Genomic DNA, 23080 nt, shown 5'->3' with positions numbered 1-23080 from the left:
GAGCCCGGGGGGCTTAACCCCACCCCCCCGCCCTGTCCTGGCTAAAGATGGGTCAGATGGGCACAATTGCTGTGTTGTTCTGGGTTCATGCTCAATGCTAAATAACATGTGCTTTGAAACATGCAGTATTCAGTCATCATGTGGTATTGAATCTTTTCTATAATTTTCTGTTATTATTAAGTTCTTTTGGTGGTTTGCTCCTTCGGTCATTCCTGTGGTTAATGGGTTGTTTGTGCATTTGTTTTTTTATTTGTTTATTTGTAAGGCCATTAATTTGCTCACTTGATGGTTTGTTTGTTTTCTCATTAATTTGCTCACTTGGTGGTTTTTGCTCATTCGTTCGCCAGGGTTCCTGTGGGGTCTTAAAAAGTCTTAAATTTGGCCTTAAAAATCCTGCAGAATCCCTGGTTCGCTCAGTTGGTGGTTTGTTTGTTTGCACATTCTGTTTGTTTGTTTACTCGTTCTTTTTCTCACTTGATGGTTTGTTTGTTTACTCAATCGTTTGCTCACTTGATAGTTTTTTTTTGCTCATTCGTTCACTCACTTGATGGTTTGTTTGTTTGCTCATTTGTTCGCTCACTTGATGGTTTGTTTGTTTACTCAATCGTTTGCTCACTTGAGTTTTTTTTTTGCTCATTCGTTCACTCACTTGATGGTTTGTTTGTTTGTTTGCTCATTTGTTCGCTCACTTGATGGTTTGTTTTTTGCTCATTCATTTGCTCACTTGATGGTTTGTTTTTTGATCATTCGTTCACTCACTTGATGGTTTGTTCTTTTGATAATTTGTTCGCTCACTTGATGGTTTGTTTTTTGCTCATTAATTTGCTCACTTGATGAATTGTTTTTTTTGCTTATTCGGTTTGTTTATTCTTTCATTTTCTCACTTGACGGTTTGTTTACTCAATCGTTTGCTCACTTGATGGTTTGTTTGTTTGCTCATTCGTTCACTCACTTGATGGTTTGTTTGTTAGCTCATTCGGTTTGTTTACTCATTCATTTTCTCACTTGGTTTGTTTGTTTACTCATTCATTTTCTCACTTGATGGTTTGTTTGTTTACGCATTCATTTTCTCACTTGATGGTTTGTTTGTTAGCTCATTCGGTTTGTTTGTTTACTCATTCATTTTCTCACTTGATGGTTTGTTTACTCATTCATTCGCTCACTTGATGGTTTGTTTGTTTGCTCATTCGTTCACTCACTTGATGGTTTGTTTGTTTGCTCATTCGTTCACTCACTTGATGGTTTGTTTGTTTACTCATTCATTTTCTCACTTGATGGTTTGTTTGTTTACGCATTCATTTTCTCACTTGATGGTTTGTTTGTTTGCTCATTCGTTCACTCACTTGATGGTTTGTTTGTTAGCTCATTCGGTTTGTTTGTTTACTCATTCATTTTCTCACTTGATGGTTTGTTTACTCATTCATTCGCTCACTTGATGGTTTGTTTGTTTGCTCATTCGTTCACTCACTTGATGGTTTGTTTGTTTGCTCATTCGTTCACTCACTTGATGGTTTGTTTGTTAGCTCATTTGGTTTGTTTGTTTACTCATTCATTTTCTCACTTGATGGTTTGTTTGTTTGCTCATTCATTTTCTCACTTGATGGTTTGTTTGTTTACGCATTCATTTTCTCACTTGATGGTTTGTTTGTTTGCTCATTCGTTCACTCACTTGATGGTTTGTTTGTTAGCTTATTCGGTTTGTTTACTAATTCATTTTCTCACTTGATGGTTTGTTTGTTTACTCATTCATTTTCTCACTTGATGGTTTGTTTGCTCATTCGTTCACTCACTTGATGGTTTGTTTGTTTGCTCATTCGGTTTGTTTACTCATTCATTTTCTCACTTGATGGTTTGTTTGTTTACGCATTCATTTTCTCACTTGATGGTTTGTTTGTTTACGCATTCATTTTCTCACTTGAAGATTTGTTTGTTTGCTCATTCGTTCGATCACTTGATAGTTTGTTTAGTCATTTGTTTGCTCACTTGATGGTTTGTTTTTAGCTCATTCGTTCGCTAACTTGATGGTTTGTTTATTTGTTTGCTCATTCGTTTACTCACTTGATGGATTGTTTGTTTGTTCATTTGTTTGCTCACTTGGTGGTTTGTTCATTAACTCATCTGTTCACTCACTTAGTGGTTTGTTTGCTCATTCATTCAATATCTTGGTTGTTTGTTTGCTCATTTATTCTTTCACTTGGTGGTGTTTGCTCATTTGTTTGCTCACTTGGTGGTTTGTTTATTTGCTCATTAATTTGCTTGGTGTTTGTTTATATTCTTGAGACATTTGCTCAGTGGGTTGTTTTTCAGTCATTAGTTTGAGCATTTTTGGTCTGCTTTTTCATTCATTCACTAAATAACTGGTTCATTTTTGTTATAAACTTGTAATAAACATGGTTGTTTAGTCATTATTTTTTACATTTGTTTGTTTTCTTATTTGTTCACCCATTTTTTTTGTTCATTTGCTCAATGAGTTGTTGTATTTTTTGCTCATTCATTCATGTGTTTGTAAAAAAATGTTTTTCTGGTCATTCAGTCATTTGCTGGATGGTTTATTTGTTTTTTTCTTTGTGTGCATATATTCACATCCATGTGTTGTTCCTGCAGGAGTTCCAGCTGTTGTACGAGGAGGCTCGGTATTACCAGCTGACGCCCATGGTGAAAGAGCTGGATCGCTGGAAACAGGACCGGGAGCAGCGGCGGACAGCTCAGCCCTGCGAGTGCCTGGTGGTGCGGGTGACCCCTGACCTAGGCGAGAGGATTGCCATCAGTGGGGACAAGGCCCTCATAGAGGAAATTTTCCCAGAGACAGGGGATGTCATGTGCAATTCAGTCAATGCCGGCTGGAACCAGGATCCAACCCACGTTATTCGCTTTCCACTGAATGGCTACTGCAGGCTCAACTCTGTGCAGGTACAGCATTGTCATCGAGTACTACTAAAACAGTATTTGATGGTCATCACTGAGCAATACACTTCTGTTCAAAAGTTGGGGATCAGTAAGATATTTTTTTAATGTTTTTGAAAGTCTCACCATGACTGCATTTATTTTATCAAAAATACTCTAATCAAATATCATTACAATTTAAACTAACCATTTTCTAGTTGATTTTATATATATAGTGTCACGTGATGCTTCAGAAATCATTCTAATATGCTGAATTGTTGCAGCAAGTCTTATTATCATATTTTGTAACGATGTATTTTCTGTCACTCATGATGAAGTTAATATATCCTTGCTAAATATAAGTTCTTTCAAATAACCAAGAAAAAGTCATGATCCAAACTTTTAAACGGCAGTGTATACTTATACTAAAACATTTGATTGATTAATTAATGGCACAATAAAAAAATGCAACTGAAAATATTTTTTGACTACAACAGACAAGTTAGAAATGCTGGTTGGAACCTGGAGTGCAACATCACAATCCCCCAAAAAATGTAAAAAAAAAAAATAATAATAATAATCAATTTTAATAATGAAATGGCATTCTTTTAAATTAATACTGTCAATCATTTTTTTTGCCATATTTGCTGAACTTGAAAGTTTTGACTTGTACTTTGGTTGATTGCTGTGATATTGAGCGTGCTGTGCTGATGTGTCTCGGAGGCAGCTCGTCTGCCGCCTGCCAACCAGAAGAGATGTGCGAGGGTGAAAGATGTAGTAGACAGGTGTGGATGAAGGTGTGGCTCCACAGCTGCAGAGGTGCAGTTATGCCCCATGTCACCTTCTCAAATTTGCCACGATTTGGCTGTTTGAAAGGTGCTAAAACAAACACACATCCTGGCGTACACACAGACACATCCAAATACATACGTTTTATAATGTCCGGTACCTTGAATCCTGGAGGCGATGCTAATGTGGGGAATATGTAGTCATGAAACTGCGAGGAGAAGAGAGGGAAATGATATGCATAATTTATTTTTAACTCGTCCTTAAGACAAATCTCTTCGTTTGAAAAAATGCTCCAACATTTCTGTGCCCGAAGCGTTTTAAACACACTTGCTACATTTTTAATACTGTACTTTGGTTTCTTTGATCAACCTAAACTGGTTTACACTACTTTTTAATACATGCCTAATTGACTTACTGTATAACTAATTAGTGTGTCTGATAACACTTATTTTTTGCACACTTAACTGACTGAATCATGCAGTGTTTTTTTTTTTTTTCAAGTGCGTCTTTGTCACATCTCGGGTGTTCACGAAAACCCACCTATGAAATATGAGAAGATAGATCAGAGAGGAATGACGGAGGACGAGAGAGATGGAAAAAGACAGAGAGAGCCAGTTTGTTGCCAAGAAATTGTAGCCGTTTACTGTAAGAAAGTTAGTAAGTGATGCAACCATCAGCGCAGTGAGTGTAATGTCAAAATCATAAGCCTTCAGATATCGACGCCTGAATACTTGAGAGACTTGTGACACTCTATATATGTTCATTGCATATTTAGTAAGAGCTCTAGATATGGATGTATTTTATCAAATGAATGGATTAAATACAAAATTAAAGGTATATTTCATCCAGATTGGTATACAAAAAGAAGAAGATACTGTTTTTGATCATACAATGAAAGTCAATGGACTCTGAACTCAATAAATGATCAGCAAACACTGAGGCATTTTTTTTCGAAATCATCTTTTTTTCATGAGGGTGAGTAAATCGTGATACAGATTTTATTTATCGGTGGACTATCCCTTTAAGACAAATTTTCGAAAACCCTGTGGTAAAAGTTTGAAAATCGCACAAAAAGAACTTCAAAGTCTAACGTTTTGCTTCTGTAACACTGATGCAACCGAGACCTCACACAAGCATTAATGTTGATATATGTTCTTGAAAAGACGCAATCTTTCTTTGCGCACGGTAGGCGCTTGAATCATCTGCTTATGTCTTTCATACCTCATCTGTGCGTAAGTCATAAGAAGCGTTCATTTCCTCTACAAGTTTCTCCGCAGCCTCAGCTTCCAAAGTGAGGATAAGGGTGGACATTTTTTCTCAGGCCCTGTGCAGTTCAACTGATTCCTTCGTCTTCGTCTTCTTTTTTTTTTTTCTGCGGAGGGACTTTTATCTGGGTCTGTAGCCCCGAGCCAGAACTTTCATTTTCATGTGAAGCACACTTGAAAGAAGTGCAGGAGTAAGTGAATACTCAAGGCTGCATGTATTGAATTTCAAAAAAATCTACAAGCACTCCAACAGATAAAACATTTCGTTGGCTTTTTGCGGCGGCGGGAATGACAGCGACAGCCCAGAGACGGCTCTCAGTGAGACGGCTCTCAGTGAGGGATCTCTGACAGTAGCTGAGATTGTGTGTATTGGGTTTGTAATGAAAGAGCCGGGCGGCTTCAGTGTGGGCTGTCAGTGGGGGAGCCTATTCTCATTTGACTCCGCATCAAACCCCTGTAAACAGCCCAGGGGATGTCTGCTCGCTCCTTCTCATCCCGGGTGGATGGTCTGGAGTGAGAAACGTCTGAGGGTAATGCAAGCGTGAAGTTGTTGATAGCACTGTTACTGAGATTGCACATTTTAACCGCGTCTTGATGCAACTATGTGAAGTGCTGATAGAGTGGCATAAATAGGAGTTTACCTCCAGAAAACTCATACTGAGTTTCTAATATTCAACAGAGAACTTGAACTCAAAATACTGGCAAAAATGTGTGTTAGGTCCTAGAGAGACTGTTGCAGGTGTCGTCTAAATGCAATTATCGGAAGTGCTGATGGAGGAGCATGAATGGGAGTTTATTTTATGCTAAAATCCCTGAATAAAACGCCACTGGTTTCTATTAGGTCCTGGAGAAATGGTGCCAGGAGGGGTTGCCATCTTGATGCAATTATGTGAAGCATAAATTGTTTACTCCAAAAGCTCCAAAAAAGAACTTCTCAATACTAACAGAGAAGCTCCGGAAAGTTTCAACATGGCATTTGTCTTGATGCGACTATATGAAGCACTGATAGAGAGGCAGAAATAGAGTTTGCTTTGAGAATATTGATAATTGTCCCTGGTTTCTTCCAGGTCCTGTAGAGACTGTTGCAGATGGGTTCTGTCTGGTGCCGTCTTGATACATTTACGCGAAGTACCGATACTTTTACGCGAAGTACCGATACCTTTACGCGAAGTACCGATACCTTTGCATGAATACTAAGATATTACTTCGTTAAATTTATGGAGAACATCTCAAAAACTAAAACACTGCCCTGGTTTCTTTTAGGTCCTAGAGAGACGGTTCCAGAATGGGTTGCTATCTTGATGCAATTATGCAAAGAGTAGCGTAAATTGTTTCCTCCAAAACTCAAAATTTTCTCAGATTTGACAAAGATCTTCTCTAAATAATAAAAATGCACCTTGTCTCTTGTGAGTCCTGGAGCAAACAGTATCAGAAACCTTCAAGATGGAATTTGTCTTGATGCATCTATGAAGCTCTGATAGAGAGGCACAAATCATACAGAATTTCCCATATTCAGTGGAGCTGGAAATACTGAGAGAAATGATCTTGGTTTCTCTTAGGTCCTAGAGAGACTGTTGCAGGTGGTTTCGTCTTGATGCAATCATGATACGAGGAGCACGGGAGTTTATTTTATGGAAAGCATAATCTTGAAGTACTAATAAAAACACTGGTTCCATCTAGGTCCTGTAGAGACTGACTGCAAATGGTTTCAGTCTTGAGCCATCTTGATACATCTATGTGAAGTGATGATACCATTCATTTATTTTACGGGAAACTTTATCTCAAAATACAAAAAAAATAATAATATCCAATGGTTTAGTTTATATCCCGAAGAGACTGAACCCTAAAAGGGTTCAGAATTGTATCTATGATTTGTTTATAAAAGAGCAAACATTTTCTCTGTTTTTTCCTTGGTCCCGTAGTGTTAGGTATGGGGGTGTCTTGTCCCATTTAGGTGTAGTACTGATACAGAGGTTCTCAAATTGTGTGGAAAACTTCTCAAAATACTCAAAAATGTCCCTGGTTTCTCCTAGGTCCTGGAGAGACTGTTCCAGAAAGGCTTCAGCATGGTGGCGTCGTGCGGTGGGGGTGTGGACTCCTCCCAGTTCAGTGAATACATCCTGAGTCGGGAAGACAGACGGTGTCAGACCAGCCACACGCCCATCAGGATAAAACAGGAGCCTCTGGACTAGCCAGCTCTTGTGTTAACCATGAACACCTCAGTCTGCTTTCGAAAAAAAAAGAAAAAGAAAAAAAAAAAGCCAGCAGACAAGTAGAAGACTTAATTTTCAGGAACAGTTTGCTTCAACTCTTCGGACTTCAAGAGGACTGAAATCTTAGTAAATGTATTTAATCACCAACCCCAAATCTACTCCAATAATGCTTTACAAACCCAAGCGAGGCACAGGATGGCTTTTCATCTGCTGACCTCCAGTTGAACTTTTTAGCCTTTTCTTCGGCTCCAGTCATGAAAAATGCATCCATAGATCTATATTTCCACAGTACAGATCCATATAAGTTCGCTGTTGTATGTGCATAAAAGAGGAACTCAAGGAAGTTGCATTCATGACGAGCGCAGCTTCTGGCTAAAACACTTTCAAATGATGCAGCAGTCTGATCTCCAAGCTCCCGGGGCGAAATTAACCACAAAATACAAAGTCTGTCCTCTGATCCATTTTTAATCTAGATATCTAATGTTCCCATTTTCCAGTCTCATCTATGTAAATCAGTTCTTTTATGACCTACAGGTTTATTGCTGTTGTCTCACTACATGAAGGATACGAGAGCAGTTCTCAGAAGTCATTTGGTTGTAAGTGCGGTCTGGATTCAGCCGCATAGACGCTTTGACTTGAGGCTACGCGGCGGCTAAAGCAGACGGTCTGGTAATGCATTCAGCGCTGGGCAGCGAGGCTTTTTGTTTGAGCATGTCTAAAGGGAAACCTGGACTCATGTGGGAGGCTTTTCTGATGGCATTGCTAAATCCTCTACTTTTTTTTTTTCGTGTGCTCGTTTTCTTCAAAACTAGCCCTGAACTAGTCGCTAGTTCATTATAAATAAATGCTTTGAGTAAACAGTTAAAAAGTATAGTCCAAAACAACATCTTGTTTAATGAAGGCACCTTTTGGAAAAATGAGATTAGTCAGATTGTTAATGAATGCAACACATTCAGGGGGCGATACTCGGACCGTTTGAGAAGATGGGAATTACTGTGCCCCTCAAGGCCTGGAGACGGAGGGGCTATGGGTCAGACTTCTCTTCAGGAGTTAAGGTCACTTTCCCACAATTCCTTTCACTCACTCTCCCTTAGCAAAACAGCGCAATCAGAGCCAGTCAGAGAAAGACTGAGGGAGAATAAACTTGAAAGGTTAACTTGGTGGCTGGTAAACAGACTGAATTGCATAATGTATTGTAAAAAGGCACATTTAATAAGAGTTCTTTGCCTCGCAATTTCAAACAGGAGGGTCACTGAAATGTCAGATATGTTGTTATGCTAAGTGTTGTCTTAATTGACCAGCTTTTCTTTTGAGATTTTCTTGATTTTTTTTGTACATAAAGGCTCACGAATGCTTTGCAGGCCCCACTAAATGCAGCTTATCTCGCTGCATCGCAACTGCCACTTGGTTTTCGATTTCATGGACGATAACATTACGAAGACGATTATTGGAGAAGCTGCGTCGGACGTTACATAAATCTTAATTGAAATACTGCTCTAATGGATGTTGTGTCAAGATGTATATTGCAGTATGGTCCAAATGTATATTATTTAAATAAAAACATTTTTTTTGTAATGGATTGTTATTAATATGAATCTTAGTCGTATGTAAGGCATGTGTTTATTTGAATTGTAACTTTTTTTGTAATCTGTGTTGACAAAAACTTTTAATAAATTGTTGGAGTTCTTTCCCTATTTTAAACCACTGGCAGCATGCATGTGAATGTGTCGGAAAACCTAGTCAGGGTAGTCTAAAACCTCACTATGAAATGGAAGATCTTTTAGTATTGTGATGTACATTTGAGTGAATCTTCAGAAGAGAAAAAAGAATTGTGGGGACTTGGTTCTGTCGGTTAGTTGTGAATTGGATGGAGGCAGATCTGAACGTGAACTTGCAGTCAGTTGAAAGAAAGGGGCAGAGTTTCAACAGACTTAATGATTGGAGAAATATGGCACATATCAGCAGAGAGAAGTCTCACCCTCACCCTCATGTCGTTCCAAACCTGTAAGAGTTTCCGTTCATCTTCGGACCTCAGATTAAGATATTTTTGATGGGTCAGAAAGCTCTCGGATTTCATCAGAAATATCTTCATTTGTGTTTCGAAGGTAAACAAAGGTCTTGCAGGTCTGGAACGCCACAAGGGTGAGTAATTAATGACAGAATTTAAATTCTGGGGTGAACTATCCGTTTAAACACAAGAATCACTTTTTGATTAAAAATGCCATTTTTTTAAATGACACATGGATGAACAGTTCCCAATGAGATCAATAACAGCATTGATTTTCTGAACAAAATATTAAACTACAAAAAAGTAGGGCAGGACTTGACGTTTTTAATCAGAAAATGACTAAATCATGAAATGTGGGCGGTAAATACCAGAATAGAGCCTCACCTGATGGAGCTTTCAGGAGAAAAAAAAAAAAATGTCCCAGAAATCAGGCCACATTTATTTGATTCTTTACTTTCTGGGGATGCTGTTGAAATGTTTGACACATTAAATGTAAAACATCATTAAAGAAAGTCTTGGCAGAATTATAATTAGGAACTTTATTCTTTTACAAAAGTACAAATTTAATAGAGATGAGCACTTTTTTCCAAACCAACCAAACATTCAAAAATTGTTAAATTTTGCAAAAATAGAAATTCTAATAGATATGTTTTTTAGACAAAAGACAATCCCTTGATCAACAATACTGTTTGTCCAAACGCCAGCACAAACAATACGAATTAAAAGCAATCTGAGAGATGGAAAAAGATTTAGCCTCAGATCTCAAAGGAATCATTGCACACGACATGAACGCAGACTGTCTCTGTTTAAAGGTAAACACGTCATTTCTTCTCCTACTGCATGGCATAAAGGGCAATATACAAATATTCAGTACATGAGACAAAAAATAATGCCCAATGACAGATACCAAATTTATAATGAACTTGATTTCAAACGCAAAAGTACATGATCCAAAATGTGACATTAGTATACTAAAACCATTACTGCAGTTGGTCAAAGCCACCTCATGTTTAACCTATTTAAAAAAGGAAAAATATGAACAACCTGCCATTTCTCCACAAATAAGTTACAAGAGATCCTGCTCTAGAATCGTTGGTGAAGCGATGCATATTAGTATTAGCATATTAGATAATTCCATGCCGTGGATTTGATTAAAAACAATGGTGCCCCAGGAGGGCCATGTAAGGCACCATTTCACAGTATACTCGCAGACACTAGTGAAACCGTACACACTTATAACCCCACACTGAGTGTGCGAGAAAAAACTGTCACTTAATTTCAAAAGACCATCCAATAGGATGAAAGACAGTGTTTTACAACACAGAGTTTCTTCATTTTGCATAAATCGGTAACAAAAAAACCCCCCAAAACATCCACACGGATCCTCAGGGACTTAAAGATGCGCTACTCATAAGTTACTAAAAATACTCCAGACTCGTTAGACCTCTAAAACCAGGAACTTTGCATTCACATTTCCAGTGTCTCTATTGCAAATGAGGCTTTCGGTTAAAAACAAGTCCAGCCGCTATTTATATAAAACAAATCTCAATCCTGAAACGTAAAACCGGTCCGAGTCCAAGTTAATGAATAAAAAGATCAGCATTGCTCAAAACCATGGCTCATTAATCCAAAACAAAGGGGAAATAAAACCAGAAAAGGGTGACCCAAAAGGGGGGAAAAAAAATCATGGTGTCCACAGCCCCCGCTGGTTTTTCCAGAACCTTCTCTTCTCCAGAATGCCTGCGTTTGGAAGATTTACAGCAACGTGCTCATCATGACACAAAGAGTACATGCCACAGGTGAGTCTGAAGGCACAGACCGGAGATGAATGTGGAGAAGGAGAGGAAGACTCGATCAGGTGGAGTACCATTGTCTCACTGGATCACTGCTACTTCAGAAGGGCCTTGTAGAGCAGCATGGACCTGGCTGTGGTTCGCTCCTGCTCCAAGCAGAAGATCAAGTCCCTGAGGTTGACCCGGGTAATGCGCTGACGGCTCTGCCGGACTGAGGATGTGGAGGATGAGGTAGAACCGGTCGCTGATCCGGAGGAGCCCACAGGAAACTGAAAGGGAATAAGGAAAGAACTGATTAGGTCATTGTTCACTCATTTTTGATATAGTATACACATCTCAAACATTGGATTAGTTCACATTATTTTGTGCATTCGTTAACTTAAAAGGGTAAAAAGAAAAAATATATATTATCAAAAGAACGTATTATGCCAGACTGGTTATTATTTAATTTTAAACAGTAGAAAATTATGTTTCTGCCACTAAATAAATTAAAAAAAAATATTTTTTTTTTCTTGCAATTGCGAGGTCACATCTTGCAACCCTGACATTTTATCTCAAGTTAATCATTTATTATTTTCCCCTCAGAACTGGACTTTATAACTCGCAATTGTGAGTTTATATAATGCAATTCTGTGAAAAAAATGACCAGTTTACTTCTCACAATTCTGACTTTATTATTCGCAATTGCAAATGTATATTTCACAATTGTAATAAAGTCAGAATTGTGAGATAAAAAGTCGCAATTGTTCTTTTAATTTAGTGGCGTAAACAGGCTTCCATAGAACGTTATAAAAAAAAAAAATTAAAAATATATATATATATAACTTTAATTTTCAATGATTCAATTAGGTGTTTTGTTAAATTTAAAATTGTAATGATTATCATCATCATTATTTTCAAACTTAGAATTAAGTCAGATTTTTTGTGTAAATGTACAATAGTAAAAAGCTAATTTTTAGACAAAAATGTGATTGATTCACATGGTTTTATCTTTATATAAAGATCAAAAATCAAATCATCCAAAATTAAAGCAAGTCTTTGTGCTACTTAAATCTAAGAAAAACCAGCCCAGCCTTGTTTTGATTCAATAATGCGAGCATTTTGCAATAAAGCAGTCATCAAAGATCCTCTGGTTTTTGTGCTTTTGTGTGTGTCAGCACACCTGCACAACATGTGTTCATCTGTTCTGAGCTGGAGGCTAGAGAACCACACCTCACGCCCCGGGCAGCAGACTTTTGATCTCGACTACAGTATCTCAAAGCACTTCATCTTCAGACTCCACTCAACAAATGTGTGTGAAAGAGTGAGATCAAACCGAAAATAATAAAGACCATTAAAATAAAATCCACGCTTAGTCAAGACAACGAAACGGAGGGTTTGTGACCAGATTATTTACACAGTCCACCTCGAGGGAAAAGCCCTTCCATCTAATTTCCAGGAGGAGGGAGGAACAGGGGTCTATAGCATGACATCAGTCGGCTAGGTTAGGGTCTCCAGCCTTCACTGAATACTAAGTACACGTGAGAAGGTGTAAGACGGCCTCCGGGCACAAAACACACACCACACCCTACAGAAACAACCTGCAGCATTGTGGGATCTAGATCACCCTCACACATGCTCTTACACACCCTGAATGATTCCCACTCTCACACACACCCAGGGCTGGCAAAGCTCACGACATGTTTACGCGGGCAGGTCAGTGTGCAGTCTTGTACGTTGTTAATGTTAGGTCATTATTTGAAATTTTTCGGGAGCACTTTAAGGGAAGAATGAAATGCAAAACTGAAATTAGAGCTTAATGCCAAAATTTTCACTCAGCCACACCCAGAAGAGCCCGTTCCAGGAAGTTTAGTACAAGCGATCAAGTGATAGCAAGCCTTTGGTTACATTTTGCACACACTTAAACCTGAAATCAATGCGGAGCACTGGATGCCGTCTGTGTGTGTGGAGACAACAACATAAGCTAGTGATTTCACATCCGATGCAATGCCACGCAATAGTAGTCAACAAACACCAAATCAACAAACACTTCTTGAAAACAGACCCACTACATCTAGCGATTTCAAATAAATGGGTCAATGACATAATGCACATATTTTGGATATTACAATTGTGACACTGTCACAAGAGAGACATGTTTTACCGCTCCATTTATAGCAATCAATTTATGGATAATAGAGTTTTAATAGGTTTGCATGTTTCCTTAAGTCCATTTTATTCCTCTTAACATTTTAGTGTGTATGTCTTTAAAAAATGTATGGTTGGCCTGTCAGGTGACCAGTCACATGACAGGAAGCAGGAACTGTCTAGAGAGCAGCATGGCCAACAAACACTCAGCCACTAACTCAGCTAACAATACATACCTGTAACCTGGATTGTGGAGTTTACTTTCTGTGGGCTTACCTTTCCAGATTCATTTGGATTATCACTCAATTTGGATTGTATATACACTGGTGGACACTCACATTGGACTTATCAACACACAGGGATTCATAGACCGTTTTAGGGTATGGACAAACCAGCTGTATTGTTTTAACAGTCTGAGTTTACATGGTTCTATCATGTTGTTTTAAAGTTTTCAATATGAACATTGTAAATACACCGTTCTTACTAAACGTAGTTCTGTTTTAAGTCATTCTTGTAACACCTGCAGTCCTCTCACACAGTAAAATCTGAACCCATTTTAAACTTTATAACCCAGCCTTTATAAGCCCAGGCTGATCGTTTCACAATTTATTCAAAATTTAAATAATATATGCAGTGACTTGAATACACCTCATCTACAATGAACATGTTTTTCCATTCTTAATTAAAATTCTGTTTATATTTATATTAAAAGTAAGCTGCCTTGGAAAAAATTCTCATTTTTGTCTTTAAGTACTAAAATTACTAAACCTGAAAAAAATAAAATAAATAATAATAATAAAAAATAAATATTATACATACATATATATATACACATATATATATATATATATACATATATATACATATATATACACATACATATATATATATACATATATACATATATATACATACACATACATATATATATATATATATACATACACATATATATATATATATATATATATATATACATACACATATATATATATATATATATATACATATACATATATATATATATATATATATATATACATATACATATATATATATATATATATATATATACATATACATATATATATATATATATATATATATATATATATATATATATATATATATACATACATATATACACATATATACAGTATTGTTCAAAATAATAGCAGTACAATGTGACTAACCAGAATAATCAAGGTTTTTAGTATATTTTTTATTGCTACGTGGCAAACAAGTTACCAGTAGGTTCAGTAGATTGTCAGAAAACAAACAAGACCCAGCATTCATGATATGCACGCTCTTAAGGCTGTGCAATTGGGCAATTAGTTGAAAGGGGTGTGTTCAAAAAAATAGCAGTGTCTACCTTTGACTGTACAAACTCAAAACTATTTTGTATAAACATTTTTTTTTTCTGGGATTTAGCAATCCTGTGAATCACTAAACTAATATTTAGTTGTATGACCACAGTTTTTTAAAACTGCTTGACATCTGTGTGGCATGGAGTCAACCAACTTGTGGCACCTCTCAGCTGTTATTCCACTCCATGATTCTTTAACAACATTCCACAATTCATTCACATTTCTTGGTTTTGCTTCAGAAACAGCATTTTTGAGATCACCCCACAAGTTCTCAATTGGATTAAGGTCTGGAGATTGGGCTGGCCACTCCATAACATTAATTTTGTTGGTTTGGAACCAAGACTTTGCCCGTTTACTAGTGTGTTTTGGGTCATTGTCTTGTTGAAACAACCATTTCAAGGGCATGTCCTCTTCAGCATAGGGCAACATGACCTCTTCAAGTATTTTAACATATGCAAACTGATCCATGATCCCTGGTATGCGATAAATAGGCCCAACACCATAGTAGGAGAAACATGCCCATATCATGATGCTTGCACCTCCATGCTTCACTGTCTTCACTGTGTACTGGGGCTTGAATTCAGAGTTTGGGGGTCGTCTCACAAACTGCCTGTGGCCCTTGGACCCAAAAAGAACAATTTTACTCTCATCAGTCCACAAAATGTTCCTCCATTTCTCTTTAGGCCAGTTGATGTGTTCTTTGGCAAATTGTAACCTCTTCTGCACATGCCTTTTTTTTAACAGAGGGACTTTGCGGGGGATTCTTGAAAATAGATTAGCTTCACACAGACGTCTTCTAACTGTCACAGTACTTACAAGTAACTCCAGACTGTCTTTGATCATCCTGGAGGTGATCATTGGCTGAGCCTTTGCCATTCTGGTTATTCTTCTATCCATTTTGATGGTTGTCTTCCGTTTTCTTCCACGTCTCTATGGTTTTGCTCTCCATTTTAAGGCATTGGAGATCATTTTAGCTGAACAGCCTATCATTTTTTGCACCTCTTTATAGGTTTTCCCCTCTCTAATCAACTTTTTAATCAAAGTACGCTGTTCTTCTGAACAATGTCTTGAACGACCCATTTTCCTCAGCTTTCAAATGCATGTTCAACAAGTGTTGGCTTCATCCTTAAATAGGGGCCACCTGATTCACACCTGTTTCTTCACAAAATTGATGACCTCAGTGATTGAATGCCACACTGCTATTTTTTTGAACACACCCCTTTCAACTAATTCAACTAATTGCCCAATTGCACAGCCTTAAGAGCGTGCATATCATGAATGCTGGGTCTTATTTGTTTTCTGAGAATCTACTGAACCTACTGGTAACTTGTTTGCCAAGTAGCAATAAAAAAATATACGAAAAACCTTGATTATTCTGGTTAGTCACATTGTACTGCTATTATTTTGAACAATACTGTATATATATATATATATATATACATACACATATATATATATATATACACATATATATATATATATATATATACACATATATATACATATATATATATATATATACATATATATACATATATACACATACACATATACATATATATATATATATATATATATATATATATATATATATATATATATATATATATATATATATATATATATATATACACACATACACATATACATATATATATGTATATATATATATTAGAGGTGGGCATAGATACATTTTTTAAATCTAGATTAATCTCACTGTGATCTTGAAATTAATCTAGATTAAAATGGCTCATTCGAATTCTGCCGACGGCATTCAGAATATGCGTGTTCCCCAAATAAAATTGACAAACAGTAAGTCTTTGAGAAGGGGTTTATCAAGCTAGATGGTGCATTAGAAATGTACATCTCCTGTTTCCAAAATGAATCACAAACTGCTTGAAAAAGCTGTAAACTAATTCCACATTGCACAATTGGGGACCCGGTGAAGGTTGTACCAGTGTGCCCTGTTTGAAATAGTCTAATTTGTATGTTCATTTTTTTTTTTCATTTGTGCTATTTACACAATGTTTAAGGTTTTTTCAAGTTTGTAGGTGTCAAGGTACAGAAACTAAATTAAATGTAAAAAAGCACTGGATAGTCTTCAATGTAAAAATGAAATATACAATGAAACCTACATTTATTCAGAAACCTTCAACATTTCTCACATTATTACAGTTTTGCTATATATATATATATATATATATATATATATCAAAAAATATATCTGGTGTCTGAATAATTTTTGGTTTGACTGTTAAAACTTCAAAGTAGTCAAGAGCAGTGAGTGATTTTCATCTTCATTTTCTTGGATTAACATTACAGCAGCCAGTAGCTAAATTAGGCGCGGTCACTTTAAGAGACAATGAACACATCCAATATAATACACATCCCATTTTTTCCTCAATTGTTTACTTTCACTTAAGAAATAACTGACAGTTTTTTCGAGCATAATTTCCAAGGTGGATATTTTGACATATTTTGTATGTATTTGTCGGCACTAGAGCAAAAATAAGCAAAATCGAAAACGCTTTTTATTTTTAATTTTTAGCGTCTCGAGACACCTTTCTGCGGTGAGCCCTGAACACCAGAACCCTGCGAGTACTGAATCGGGCTCTTTCGCACCTTGTTATTTGTTTCAAACTGCGATTTGTATTTGTTCGTTCCGGTGCAGGAGGGACTTTGAGGAGAAATTCGCAGAAGAGAGCTCGTTTCAGTGTCGCTGTCCATTAGGCTCAGACAGTCGGTTATGTAAAATTTCAAGGTGAAAGTCATCATAGCTCGCTTAGTATAGACCCAGCTCCCAACCCAACTCTGAGAATAGATTAACGGCGATATTTTTTTTAATCACCCGATAAAAGTCTCGCGTTAACACAGCACGTTAACGCCGATAACGGCCCACCACTAATATATATATATATATATATATATATATATATATATAGCTAATATTTAATAATTTGATCTTTTTATGACAAGGCAAGTTTAAATAAGATTGTAAAATGTTTTGATGTGACTTCCCAAAAAACTAAAATCATATTTATAAATTAATAATTCATAACATTTACAAAACATACTTTTAATCTTTAAAACACTTATATGAAAAAAAAAAAAAGATGTATAATTGTGTACATTCACTTTTTAGACAACGGTTATACCACATGACATTGATAATCATTAAACTGATACTCTAAAATTAAAATCTTGTCATTAATCACTTACCCCCATGTCGTTCACACTAAGTTATTTTGGATGAAAACAGGGAGGCTTGTGACTGTACTACAGAAAAGTATGAAAAGCATCATCAGAATAGTCCATCTGCCATCAGTGGTTCAACCATAAGTTTATGAAGTGACGACAATTTTTTTTCTTTTACGGGAATAAAAGAAAAATAACTTTATTCAATAATTCATATCCTCGGTCACTCCACATCAGCGTAGCACCATTTTGGCGAATCTGAGCTGTACGCAGGCAGCGTATGCTCTTCTGTGTCAGCCGTGAAACAGGATGCGCCGTTTTCTTTCACATCAAAGCGGAAATATACGTAGAAATGTATCCTTGTGGCTCGGCTGGTACAGAAGAGTGTAAGCTGCCTGCATACAGCTCAGATTCGCCAAAATGGTGCTACGCTGATGTGGAGTGACAGAGGAGATGAATTGTTGATTAAAGTAGTTATTTTTCTTTTCTTTGCGTACAAAAAGTATTGTTGTTGTTACGGTTGAACCACTGAGGGCAGATGGACTGACTATTCTGACGACGTCTTTCATTCTTTTCTGGAGCTTTACAGTGTATTTTACTCGGCAGTCTATGGGACAGTCACAAGCCTCCTGGTTTGTATCCAAGATATCTTAAACTGTGTTCTGAAGACGAACTAAACATTTATTGGTTTGGAATGACATGGTGTAAGTAATTAATAACCACATTTTATTTTTGGGGTGGAGTATCCCTTTAAACTGAAACTATAATGAATAGAGTACATTTATAAAGAACTTGCAACCTGCTTTAAAAACCACAATTTTACTAAGTTTTTATTTATTTATTTATTTTTTTAAATCATGGACATAACAAAACAACAAAAAGCAAAACAGACATTATCAGGAAAATAATTCATTTTTTAAAATAAAAATCCAATATATAACCACCTAAACTCTAGCCTTTAGTAAGAGATGGTTGTACTTGCTCAACTCGACATTGCAGTACAGGAAGACTGCGTTTCACAGTTAGCATGTGTGGGTGAACACGCTCAGGGCATTTTGCCACTATCCTAGTGGTGCGTTAGAGATGGAGCTTGTTAAGCCTGCATAAATGTGTAAAGATATGGATGAATATATTACAGATGTGAGCATTAACATGCCCCAGGCGCTGAGAGAAATGTATTTTTTTTAAACCACATTAGCTGTGGAGTGGAATGTGTAGGGTGCAGAAGCTATCTTTGCGAGTGTCATTAGGGTTAAAGTGTGTTGTAAACCCTTGAGTTGTGTTTGTGTGTGTTCACTGTGTGTAGGACAGCAAACACCTCCAGAGGAACTGACTCCAAACCCTGAAGAGATGAGGCAGCTTACACTTGTAGGTTTCTGAAAGCCATGAATTGAGCAGAACGGCATGAAACCTTCAACCAGATGTAAAGGTCTTAAAATCTTCAAAACAAGCACAAGCAGCGTTGCTCCAGAGCTACCCTAGAATTGAGAAGCCCTTCAACTCAAAGTGACCAAACCTCCACAGAGAAAATGCTCTCCAGACAAAATGGAGGGGGAAAAAAACCTTATTACTCCACCTTATTCCTCCAAACGACTGTGAGCACTTCTGGCCTCTAAAGGTTAGAGAGTGCCTGAGGGTGCTGTGTGTCTCCAGCGTTTGGGGAAATGACTCGCCTTGCCTCTGCACGAACACAGCCCAGTCTCTGCAGAACTGCAGCCCGGGGCTACACAACCCTGCTCTACTTCACGTTAACCCTATACTAGCCAGCTTTTTGATGGCGGCCTTTTACTTTGATCCAGGACCATCTAACCTTGTGCAATTATAAAACTATGAGAGACATGGCTGGGTTTTGAAACGGGCCACTTCAACCACAACGTCTTCATGGTTTTATAATTCAAGAAGATGCAGAGTTAGGGTCGCACATAGTGTTTAAAATAAAATTCTTTATTGGCATTGATGGTTCCCTGAGGAACCTTTAACATCCATGGAACCTTTCAATAGTTCTTTAGAGTGAATAAAGGTTCTTTATATAATTAAAGTGCTCTTTACACAAAGACAAAAAGTGTTCTTTTAAGAACTGTTCACTGAAAGATTCTTTAGGGAAGCCAAAATAGTTCTTATGCTATTGCTGAAAGTTTAAGGACAGCACACAAGTATAAGGCTTTGGTAATTTTTCCAGCCCATTTAAGACACAATCCCAGTTTGTGGTTTGATATGTATTAACCATGGATTAAATCTGTAAACTAGTTGACACTACACATAATTAAAAAGTCTTGCTTTGGGGAAGGGGATTTTCTAATTAGAGAAATGGTGGCAAAGCTGCAGTTTCTTTACCTCCAGTAGAGTTGAGGAGCTGAGGGGCAGAGCTGGGATAAAGTCCAGGCCTGCGGCCCCAACCAAAACACAGGGCTTTGTGGTGTTCCATCATTACCTCACCACATAATTAACTACAGACACAACAAAATGTAGCATAATGTATGCATGCTAGCCCAACTGGTGAAGATACTACCACAAACCCTTAATCAACCCTGAACCCAAAACACCAACAAATACTTCTCTGATGGGTTGTTTTCTTCAACCTTCAGTAAAGGAATAAAACTGATAGCTTCAAACACTGATGAATCCAAAAAGATAAAACTAAATGCTGTGAAGACAACTGATATTCTGGACCATTGTTTTACCATGTTGCTATGCAGTTTCTAGGGTGGTCTGGATCTAAATAACCATAAAAAATATCTTAGAAACTACACAACTAAATGCTAAAATTACAGAGAATACTACTAACAACTATAGAAAACATGCAAGGCATTCTAGTTTTTTTTTTTTTACCATGTTTATTTGTTTGCTAGTTTAAATTCCTTTGTGTACTTGGTGGTAGCTTACCACATTTTCCAAAAAAATAAAAACACCAGTTTTTTTCCAGTACCATAAATACAGCATGTTTTAGTCAATGGACCAAGCACCTATCATTGGCATGTATCAATGCAAGTTCTCAAACCTGCCATAATCATTGCTAATAACCATTGAATATATGACGAATGCCAATTCAGACTAAGTCAGCCTCAGAAACCACTGGGAAAATCTTGAAAGCAATGCAAAAGTGTGGCATGTGTGCCAAACACTTGGGTCAGAGGATGTCAGAAGATGCCACATACTGTGAATCATCTGGGCTGTGGGAGTTGACATCTCCTCCAGACCTCTCCAATTCTGTTTTTCTTCTTCAGTTTTAAGCTTAATTTAAGTGTCTAATTTGACACCCTGGCAACATAATTCATTCGAATTTGTGTGGTAAATATCCATGCTGCAGATTCACAACTATTCTGTACACGTTTTAGAAACAGCATATCCCTTTCTTGCCCTCTTTCACTCTCTCAGCACAAAGAACCGCGATGCTTCAGGCAGCACTTGCGGGAGGAACCAACATTCTGCCTACATCTGCGTGCAATTCAAACAGCTCTCCCACATTGTGTTGCCTGTACATAAAAAACAGCACTTGTCAACAGCTTACATGGCTACAAGGTACACATTAAGCTTGAGGGCAATGCTATACAAACACACAAAAGTAGCTCAACAAAGATTGTACCACGATGGTCTTTAAAACACTCTTAGTTTGGAGTACAAAAAACGTTCCATTTAAAGTAGACAGGGTGGTGAATGACTGCACTAATGCAGATTTTGTGTCTTACATAACTCTCAAAATAAGTTGATATGACATTTTGTTTATCATTGGAATGGATTTAATATACATAATGTTGCCATTACGTTATGAACAGCAAAATGTATGCCTACTGTGTTTCAATCCAGAATAAACACAGTGTATAAATGGCAATAGTATGAGCTGTAATGGTAGCTGAACAGCTTGAGGGAATCAGGAGGGTAAGCCAAGATGGTGCCAATACCCCTCTGGCTTCTACATACACAGAGGGTCATTGCGGTAATATGAAACAGATTATTTACACAACCAACCAGAGATCTCTGGGAGTGGGGGAAAAAGAAAAAACTTAAACTTAAAAAAAAAGTGTATATAACCATTAAGATCCACAGCTGTTTTTACTCTTTAAGCTATCAACACATCTGCACTCTTTTTCTTTAAATGCAATTTAATACAAATATAAATGGCAATATAAAAAAATAATAATCAACCCTCAAAATTGCAACATAGTATATACTACCCTCACGAAAACAACTGTGGAAATTCCAACAGGAAATGTAAAATAATAATAATACAAAAAATACTACGCTACTGAATCCTGGGATAAGACTAAATGATTTGCAACTGTGTTCTGGTTAATAAACTAGTAAGATTTAGATTTTAGGTTTAGATGCTAATGCTTAAAACACAGCCTGTGTGACTTATGTGAGGTTGTAACTTGTTCCAACTGATGAAATGGAGTGCGAATAAACTAAATGTAAGGAAGGACACGAAGAAACGGGAAGGAAAGCGATAGAGAGAAAATGAGAGAGAGAGAAAGGAGAGAAGTGGTAGAGTACGACTTGAATTTAATATTTCATGATTGCCTGAAGGATTTTTCACAGATCAATGTGACTCTGTACCCAAGCCAGTGTCAGCCAGAGAGCGTCAGGAGAAAGCAAAATAGCGCGAGAGAGAGAGAGAGAGAGAACAGTTGAAAGTAAGAGATATATGAAGTAAAAGACAAAGAAAACTAGAAGCATAAAGAATTAAAAAAAAGAGAGCAAGAAAGTGACAGTGAAAGAAATATTTGGCTCATCGGTTCAGGAGACTGTTAGTCTTCTAAACACCAGTGTGTGTTTGCTCCATGAGAGATACACCCTCCACTGCCTCCGTGCCCATAGGCTTCACCAGAGGCACACATTACCTCCATTAATGGGTTTCCATTTGAGCAGCAGAAAGGAAGCCAATAACCTATCCACACTAATGGATTAGCCTACATGTAGGAAACCTCTGCAGCTAATCTTGGACCAACTGTTTCCTTTCTTCACAAAACAAACAGAAGAAACAAAGGATGTCACCATATGTGAGAACAAAAGTGAAATTATTGAGGTAGAAACAGCTATATGAGGCCAATATTTTCAAAAGAGCTTCCTTGTTCTGACTGGCATCACTGAAGACAACTTTCTCAAAACTCTTGCAGTTGGAGGGAACTTGGTGAGTGTTGTCCTTCCACGGCCATCATGAACCAATAAACTTACCATTTTAATTAGTGAAGATTAACAAGGGAGGTAATTAATTTCTGAGATGGGCATCTTAAAAGCGCCAAAGGCTTGACTTTGTTGACGGAGCCGAATGCTTTTTCATTGATGTGGGCAAAATAGAGGGGCATCATTATAAGCTGGCAAAAAGCATGCACTTGCATTCTAAAAGAGTCGATGGCTGAAAACGTTCCTCTTTGAGGGCTATTGTGATGTTATTATTGGAACTAAATGTAGAGCACCTTATTTGTCTCACCAAACACCCCAC

The 23080-nt window shown here is 37.2% G+C and overlaps 2 protein-coding genes across 7 annotated transcripts in view; one reads left to right on the top strand and one right to left on the bottom strand.

Moving 5' to 3' along the window:
- Positions 1-8854, top strand: part of LOC128014016 (BTB/POZ domain-containing protein kctd15-like) — a 37699-nt gene extending 28845 nt beyond the window's left edge. For 3 of the 4 annotated variants that reach the window (XM_052597253.1, XM_052597254.1, XM_052597252.1), the window contains exons 4-5: positions 2605-2910; positions 6971-8854. In XM_052597253.1, the coding sequence (XP_052453213.1) occupies positions 2605-2910; positions 6971-7129 (465 nt within the window). In that variant the 3' untranslated portion in view covers positions 7130-8854. The remainder of the gene's footprint in view (positions 1-2604; positions 2911-6970) is intronic. The other variant, XR_008183477.1, reaches the window with a different exon arrangement.
- An 828-nt stretch (positions 8855-9682) lies between these two features.
- The window catches only part of LOC128014013 (transcription initiation factor TFIID subunit 4-like), a 43307-nt gene continuing 29909 nt past the window's right edge, over positions 9683-23080 (bottom strand). For all 3 annotated transcript variants that reach the window (XM_052597246.1, XM_052597244.1, XM_052597245.1), the window contains exon 14: positions 9683-11220. In XM_052597246.1, the coding sequence (XP_052453206.1) occupies positions 11047-11220 (174 nt within the window). In that variant the 3' untranslated portion in view covers positions 9683-11046. The remainder of the gene's footprint in view (positions 11221-23080) is intronic.

Source organism: Carassius gibelio, chromosome B25 (genome assembly GCF_023724105.1).
Source record: "Carassius gibelio isolate Cgi1373 ecotype wild population from Czech Republic chromosome B25, carGib1.2-hapl.c, whole genome shotgun sequence".
NCBI lineage: Eukaryota > Metazoa > Chordata > Actinopteri > Cypriniformes > Cyprinidae > Carassius > Carassius gibelio.
Note: the sequence above shows the minus strand (reverse complement) of the source record. Positions and strands in the feature narration are given on the sequence as shown.